Genomic DNA, 8865 nt, shown 5'->3' with positions numbered 1-8865 from the left:
GTTGCTTTTGTGATTATTGTGGCTGTCCAGTGGGGCTACGCAGGCCTAAGACTTCCTGAGAGGTAGGTCATGGTTGCCAGTTGTGTGTGACTTTGGGTAAGCTACTCCCTGAAGTAGTTTTTCCATCATCAGGTAACCCCAAGCTGTCATTTTTGATCTGCTACTGTGCGCCAGATCGTTTTCACATCTTCGTTCTTTCCCGAGTGGAAATTTTTAAACCCACATAAAGTAGAGAAAATAGCATAATGAATGATGTTCCCATCACCCAGCTTCAAAAATTATCAACTCTCAACAGTCTTGTTCATCTTTTTTTTTTTTCTTTTTGAGATGGAGTTTCACTTTTGTTGCCCAGGCTGGAGTGCAATGGTGTGATCTTGGCTCACCACAACCTCCACCTCCCAGGTTCAAGCGATTCTCCTGCCTCAGCCTCCCAGTTAGTTGGGATTACAGGCATGCACCACCACACGCAGCTAACTTTGTATTTTTAGTAGAGACAGGGTTTCTCCATGTTGGTTAGGCTGGTCTCGAACTCCTGACCTCAGGTGATCCACCCACCTCGGCCACTCAGTGTGGGGATTACAGCCGTGAGTCACTGCACCCAGCTTTGTTAATCTTTTAACCTACCTGCATTTCTTCCACACGTACTCCTATCACTAAATTATTTTAAAGCCATTTCTGGCGCTGTATCATTTCATCTGTAAATATGTCTATGTGTACCTTAAAGATAACAGCCTCAATACCCTTATCACACTTAAAAGTTTACCAATAATTCCTTCATATTGTCTAATGATCCAGTCAGTATTCTCACTATTATCCCATAACTGTTTTTTTTAATAGGTGACTTGTTCTAATCAGGTTTCATATAAAGCCCACACTTTGTATTTGATTGAAGTGTCTCAGATCTCTTAAATAGGAAGCTCTTCCTCCCTCTATTTTTTCTTGCCATATATTCAGTGAAGAAGCAGGTTCATTTGCCCTGTAGTTGCCCGACAGTCCAGATTTGGCCAACTGCAGCCTCATGGTGTTTTTCCACTTGTTTCTCTGTCCCTGGTATTTCCTATAAACTGGTAGTTTCATCTTCACTGTGTATCTTGACTTCTTCCCCCAGGAAGAAGAAATCCCATAGTTGTTTGCACACATCCATTACCACGCAGACTGCACTAAATGACAGTTATCAGTGTGCAAGCCCCTCTCCCCTACTAGACCCTAAGCTTGGGGAAGGGGAGGGAACTGTGGACTCTCATCTCTGTACCCAATCCTGGCAGACCACCTGACACAAAATCACCGCCGGTGAAGTATTCACCAGTGAGTTGAGCCATTGTACTTACATAGCACCAATCCATGGCAGCTTGTCTGACTTGGAATTTCACCCTGTATTTTCCAAAGAAAAGAAATGAGTACTGGATTTCGAGATCTAGTTCAACATTTCAATTTTATTGTATTTAAGAACTTTTTTGTCTCAGAAAAAAATCACAAAATTCATTTTATAAAATTCATCCAGAGAAATGATTTCAGTCCCGTGTGGTACAAAATACCTTTCCCAAATGGAATAGATGAGTTTATTTAAAAGCCTCTTTTTTATTTTATTTTTATAACTTTACTTTTAGCTTTTTAACAGACTTTCTATTTTAGAACAGTTTTAGGTTTAGAGAAAAATTGAGCAAATAGCACAGAGAGCTCCTATGTACTCTTCACCACGCAGTTTCCCCAATTATTAACATCTGGCATGAGTGTGGTACATTTGATACAACTGATGAACCATTATTGACACATTCCTATTAACTGAAGTCTGTAGCTCACATTAGGGCTCATACGTTGTGCTGTACATGCTATGGATTTTTTGTTTGTTTTTTGTTTTTTGAGACAGAGTCTTGCTCCGTTGCCCGTGCTGGATTGCAGTGTTGCAATCTCGTCTCACTGCAACCCTCGGATCCCAGCTTCAAGTGATTCTCTTGCCTCAGCCTCCCCAAGTAGCTAGGACTACAGATGTGCACCACCATGCCCAGATAATTTTTTGTATCTTTAGTACAGATGAGGTTTCACCATATTGGCCAGGCTGGTCTCGAACTCCTGACCTTGTGATCTGCCCACCTCAGCCTCCCAAAGTACTGGGATTACAGGCATGAGCCACCGCACCTGGCCACATGCTGTAGGTTTTGACAGTGTTATGTATCCACCATCACAGTGTCACACAGAACAATTTTGCAGCCCTCACACCTCCTGCGCTCCACCTCCTCATTCCTCCCTCCCTCTCACTGTCCCTGCAGCCCCTGGCAATCACTGATCTTTTCACTGTCTTTGTAGTTTTGCCTTTTCCAGAATGTCACATCCTTCCAGTTTGCAGTAAGTAACACTCTTATACATTTCAAAAGTTAAAATAGTATGAAAAGGTACCACTGAGAACTCTTTCCCACCCCGTCCTAGTCCTCCTGTTCCCCATTATCCTACTACCCCAGGGAAACCACTTGTATTAGCCTTTGTCTAGCTTTTATTTATACAAATATATTTTCTCATTTCCTTTCTTTCTTACACAATTAACAGCATATTAATAGTAGTATACTATATGCACTGATCTGTATCTTTTTTTTTTTGAAATGGAGTCTCACTCTGTCACCCAGGCTGGAGTGCAGTGGTGCCATCTCGGATCACTGCAACCTCTGCCTCCCAGGTTGGAGCAATTCTCCTGCCTCAGTCTCCCAAGTAGCTGGGACTACAGGCGCCTGCCACCATGCCCACTTAATTTTTTGTATTATTTTTTAAGACAGAGTTTCGCTCTTGTTGCCTAGGCTGGAGTGCAATGGCATGATCTCAGCTCACCGCAACCTCCGCCTCCCGAGTTCAAGCTATTCTCCTAGCTCAGCCTCCCAAGTAGCTGGGATTATAGGCATGTGCCACCTCGCCTGGCTAATGTGTTTTTAGTAGAGATGGGATTTCTCCATGTTGGTCAGGCTAGTCTCAAACTCCCAATCTCAGGTGATCCACCCGCTTTGGCTTTCCAAAATGCTGGTGTGAGCCACCGTGCCCGGCCAATTTTTTGTATTTTTAGTAGAGAGGGGTTTCATCACGTTAGCCAAGATGGTCTCGGTATCCTGACCCTGTGATCTGCCCACCTCGGCCTCCCAAAGTGCTGGGATTACAGGCGTGAGCCACCATGCCCAGCCCCTGTATCTTCTTTTTTTTTTTTAATTGTAATTATTCTTTTAATAAAATTCTTCACTGAGAGCAGGGAGGTCACTTTACTTTTCCAGAAGTCACACAATACATGGTAGAATCAAAGAAATATCTGCTGAGAGAAATACCATTTGGAGAAATAGTTAATAATTTTACAATATGCAGTAGAAGCAGACACATGAACAACTACAATGTAGGATACAAGTTTGGTCAAATAATCAGGAGAAAAAAGAATAAAAATTGCACTGGCAAATGGTTGTCCAAATTTTACAAGTCCAATTTTATAGTGCTGTGAAGAAAAGTATGAATATGAGACTCTCAGTAAACATTTGTGCATCCATGAACATTGTATTATTTAGATTTAAAGATAAAATTTTGGAAAACTAAACATAAGTTTTGTAATTTCAAAGTAAAATAATATTTACTTTGAGAAAACATGTGGTAACTGTGATAAACCATAGCATTTATTCATATGTATAAGGTAAAAACACAGACATTATTTTCTTGTTACTTAAGGTGGGAGGAGGAATAATTGTGAAATTATGTTTCAATTTTCCAGCCTGGCCAACATGGCAAAACCCTGTCTCTAATACAAATACAAATATTAGCCAGGAGTGATGGCGTGCACCTGTAATCCCAGCTACTCAGAAGGCTGAGGCATAAGAATCACTTGAATCCGGGAGGGGGAGGTTGAAGTGAGTTAAGATCTCACCACTGTACTCCAGCCTGGGTGGGAGAGCAAGACTTGGTCTCGAAAAACAAGACAAAACAATTTTCATCCTTAAAGTGTAGCTCAGAAAGATTTAGAGTAAGAGCATATATTTTGCTCACAGCATATATGTTAAGAAACAAAAGATGCTAATTAAATATAACTTAGTGGTAAAGTTGTCTGTTTTTTTCCCCTATCATGTTTCATAAGGTAATAGACCACAAATGTGTTTTAGAATTTTTCTTAAGTTTTAAGAATCCAAAAGATGGCCAAGTGCAGTGGCTCACGCCTGTAATCCCAGCACTTTGGGAGGCCGAGGCACGTGGATCACCTGAGGTCAGGAGTTCAAGACCAGCCTGGCCAACATGGTGAAACCCTATCTCTACTGAAAATACAAAATTATCTGGGCATGGTAGCACATGCCTTTAATCCCAGCTACTCGGGAGGCTGAGGCAGGAGGATTGCCTGAGCCCAGGAGGCAGAAGTTGCAGAGAGCTGAGATTATACCACCACTGTACTCCAGCCTGGGTACCAGAGTGAGACTCCTCAAAAAAAAAAAGAAATGAGCCAAGAGCTCCAAAGGACCATACCTGTGTGACGAGATAACCCACAAAACCTGAAACAGCCCCTGGACCCATCCTCATGAAAAATATTACTATACAAAACATTGGCTTGCTGGGCTCTGCATGACTGTGAATTTCAGTAGAATCAGTTGGAGGTCTGTTAACAGTGATTTTTTTTAAAAGCTCTTAAATGGTGGTCATCTTCTGTTCCCATGGCTCCACACTCTGAGGCCCCACATCCCTGAAGGTCCGGCCCCTCTGCTTACATGGCTGTGCACCTCTTGGGGGCACTTGGGGCTGCGTTTACTTTCTTCCTGATGTTTTCTGTTAAAAACAAGAATCTTATTGCCTCTGTCACCTAAGCTCTGCCTCACAGGGCTGGTTTTATGTTTTAATTGCCTGCCAGAGTTTGTGTTAAAAGAAGATGCAACAACTATATTTAAGAACATTTTGGGAAAAGAAAGGTAGCGTCCCTAATCCCTCTACCCTGAAATGACTCTTAGCTTTTCCACCTTGCCTATAGCAATTACGGGGTGGTGGGCGGGGAGGGGGGTTCCTTTTTTCCATCGATAATATGCTAGAAATATTTCCCTCAGTAATATGCTAGAAATATGTCAGAAATGGTTTTCTTTGTTGCCTCATAACGAATGGAGCTTTCACAACTATCAGTGACTGCCTAGTAGCCCTTCTGTGGTTGCCCCATTATGTACCATGTCAATGGATATCACAGCGTTTAAGGCTTTTTCATCATGAACTGATTCTGTTTTTAGCAAGGGCTTAGTACTAGAACCTTCTATCCTGCTTGTCTGATGGTTCCACAGAACACTCTGAATCCCAAATCAGGCTTTTGGGATTGGCATACTCAAATAAGTTGTGATGACCTCAGGAGGTTTATTTGACCAGATATGACTGGTTCGACTCATATTAAGTCAGTTTTGGCTCCTGTGTCTTAATGTTTGTGAAAAAGAAGTCTGAAGATGGTTCCAGGCTTATTCCAAAATGGAAAAAAAATATCGAGGTATAGAAGGCTAGTAAGGAAGAGAATATGGATAGCCATCACCGGTTCCAGGGCTGTGACGGTCATAGGGTTCAGTTTGGGCCAACACCCTCATTGCACAAATGGGGAAACCAGAGCCAGGAGGCACAGTCACTTGCCCAAGGGAAGAGAGGGCAGGGCTCGGGGGAGGAATCTGGAAGGCCCAGAGCCAGCATCACATCATGCTTGTCTGAGCAGCCCTTGGAGGGCCCTGCTGCATTCCAGTGAGGGCCACCCAGGTCCTGAGAAGAAACCCAGCAGAGTACGCTCTTACCAGCCAGGCTCCTCCTGCCAATGGCCACAAGGCCCTCGAACAGTGCTTTGCTGGGGTTCTCACCAGCTGTGACCACACCATGCAGCCAAATGAGCAGCATTCGGTGGCCATGCTCCTGATAGCTCCTGGTGCCTGAGGACAATGAGGAAGGAGAGAGAGAGACGGAGACCAGAGCGCCTGTCTATGCCACCCTGTACCACCTCCTGAGCATGCCCAGGTGGGACAGAGGCCAAAAGCCTCCAAGGCCCTTCTTCATGCTCCAGCCAAGGTCAGTCTGGAGATGGGTAAGGGGAGTGGAGGAGCAGCTTCTCAGATGGGGTTAGGGTGTCTTGGTCCCTAGAACCTCCCCAGCCCCAGGCTTTCTCCTGAACACCCACTATACACTCTGTGGGTGTTACCTCTGAATGAAGAAAGAACTGACATTCATTGCTGTGGTAGCACAAATTGTACACTTCACCTCTCTGGCTGCTCAAAATAATCCGTGCCCTGCATTCTAGTGGCCTAATTTACAAATGAGAATACAGCTTAGTCAGAGACAGAGCTGGCTGCACCAGTGGTTCTCAAGACTCAGCTGCTCCTTGGAAACATCCAGGACCCATGTCATTCCCAGAGATTCTGATGTACCTGGGTCTGGGTGCAGCCTACGCATTTGAAGGTTTTAAAGCTTCCCAGGTGGTTCCAACATACAACCATGTTTAGAAAATAACTGCCCACACTATTCAGTGCTGGCGTGGGGTTAACATGTTATTAAATCCTGTGATTCAGCTGGCTGTCCTGTGTTGGGGGAACAGACAGATGCTGGACCACGCCCATCAGGTCCAGATCACTCTATTTGCCCCTCTGGCCTTCCGTGTCCCTCTTGGGGCCCTCAGCAGACATGTCCTCATGGTGCTGCCCCTGGTGTGGTGGCACTTCTGCTTGACCCAGCCATCTCAACACCATTTACTTAATATCTCTGCCCCCACCACTGTGTACAAGTGCTTCTTTATCACATATGAAAGTTCTTATCCATAGCAGACTTTACTTTTGGACTCTGCTCTGTTCCACTGATCAATTTGCAAATTTTGGTGTCAGATATCTTCTTTTTTCTTTTTTCTTTGGGAGACAGACTCTCACTCTATCCCCCAGGCTGGAGTGCAGTGGCACCATCTCGCCTCACTGCAACCTCCGCCTCCCAGGTTCAAGCCATTCTCAGGCCTCAGCCTTCTAAGTAGCTGGGACTACAGGTGTATGCTGCCACGCCCAGCTAATTTTTGGTATTTTTAGTAGAGACAGGGCTTCACCATGTTGGCCAGGCTGGTCTCAAACTCGTGACCTCAGGTGATCCGCCCACTTTGGCCTCCCAAAGTGCTGGGGTTATAGTTGTGAGCCACAGCTCCTGGCCCAGGTATCTCTTTATGTTAATTTTATTTAGGCTTTATAAAAGGCTGAGTCTGCTTGGGTTAGATCCACTTTTTCCTCCCCCCAGAATATTCACTTATATATCCCTGTTTATTGTTTCAGACAAATTATAGAATACTTCAGTCAAGTTTCAAAAACCTCCCATTTTGATTAAAACTGGATCAAAGTTTTAATCTAATTTGGGAAAAACCTGATATGTACATGATAATTTTTCTTGCCATAAATATAGAATGTCATTCCGTTTACACAAATCATCTTTTATAGTTGAACCATTATTGTTTTATTCATATGTGTCATCTATATTTGTCTTTTAGGTTTTTCAGATGAAACATACACACCATTGTAAATGGAATCTCTTTTAAAAGATTCTATATCAGGCCGGGCGCGGTGGTTCACGCCTATAATCCCAGCACTTTGGGAGGCTGAGGCGGGTGGATCACAAGGTCAAGAGATCAAAACCTTCCTGGTCAACAAGGTGAAACCCCGTCTCTAGTAAAAATACAAAAATTAGCTGGGCATGGTGTGCACGCCTGTAGACCCAGCTACTTGGGAGGCTGAGGCAGGAGAATTGCTTCAACCCAGGAGGTGGTTGCAGTGAGCTGAGATTGCACCATTGCACTCCAGCATGGGTAACAGCAGCAAAACTCCATCTCAAAAAAAAAAAAAAGATTCTATATCTATATATTTGTGTGTATATATATATATTAGCGTTAGTCTATTTTCTATATTTAGCCATTTCCTTGTATTATTTGATTCTTAGATTTTTTTTGTTGTTGTTAATTCCTCTGGACGTCCTATGTATATAAGTATACCATGTGAAATTAGTAAGTCTCTCTCTTCCTTTCCAATATTAACTTTCCTTATTTCTGTTTCTTTTTCAAACCTTAGTACCACCTTTCAAACCTTTAACCACGTTGGCCAAAATTTCCACACAGATTTTGAATAATAGTGACAACAGCAGGCCCTCTTCTTTTTACCGAGAATGACTTAAGTTTTAGGTGTAAACAGTGGGTATCGGTTTGGGCTGATTGAAGAATGTGAAATTCACAATCAGTGGGGAGGGAGAGGCAGAGTGCGCAGCCTGTGCAGAGGCCTGGAGGAGGGACAGAGCACCAGGTGTATTGGACGGTGTGAGAACAGGCTGTGGGTTGCACAGCCTCTTTCCCCAGAAGCACAGAAAACTGAACACACTCAGGTGCCCCCCACCCCTCTGCCTACTTGTTGCTTGGGGTGAGGAGAGGCAAGGTGGTACCTGTCCACTGTTGCTCAATGGCACAGACATGCGCCTCCGTGAACTCCCAGGAATATGCCAGCTTCTTCCACTCATGGGGCTGCAGAAACCTAGAGGCCAGCTGCCACAGCACAGAGCGGAGCTGCTGTGTTTCCTGCCGATGGTCCTGCTTAAAGGACAAGCTCTTCCCAGAGGGCTCACTGGGGTCCTTGCATGAAAGGTGGTCCTGTGGGACAGATCCCAAAACTGCAGAAGCTGTCCCTCATGATCCTGGACAGAGGCAATGCAGAGCCGAGGCCCTATGACCCTCCTACCACCTGTGCTGGTCTAGGAGCTGGAGTCAGCAAGGGCTGGAGGCTTAACGTCCTCTCTTCTGGTTTCTCACTCCATGCCCTGCCTTGATCTCTGGAACCCAAGTTGCTGCCACTGTTCTTCCTCCCGGAATTCCTCTGCTCACCTTCCTGACTCTCAACCTCACTG

General features: G+C 44.4%; 1 protein-coding gene across 33 annotated transcripts in view; it reads right to left on the bottom strand.

The window, feature by feature from the left end:
* Window positions 1-1413: 1413 nt before the first annotated feature.
* The window catches only part of ANKDD1A (ankyrin repeat and death domain containing 1A), a 69363-nt gene continuing 61911 nt past the window's right edge, over window positions 1414-8865 (bottom strand). For 21 of the 33 annotated variants that reach the window (XM_078333365.1, XM_078333356.1, XM_078333364.1 and 18 more), the window contains 2 exons: window positions 8407-8611; window positions 1414-5885 (listed from right to left, as the gene is read on the bottom strand). In XM_078333365.1, the coding sequence (XP_078189491.1) occupies window positions 5533-5885; window positions 8407-8611 (558 nt within the window). In that variant the 3' untranslated portion in view covers window positions 1414-5532. The remainder of the gene's footprint in view (window positions 5886-8406; window positions 8612-8865) is intronic. The other 12 variants (XM_078333375.1, XM_078333370.1, XM_035258858.3 and 9 more) reach the window with 3 other exon arrangements.

Source organism: Callithrix jacchus, chromosome 8 (assembly GCF_049354715.1).
Source record: "Callithrix jacchus isolate 240 chromosome 8, calJac240_pri, whole genome shotgun sequence".
NCBI lineage: Eukaryota > Metazoa > Chordata > Mammalia > Primates > Cebidae > Callithrix > Callithrix jacchus.
This window is presented reverse-complemented; position numbering and strand designations above follow the sequence as displayed.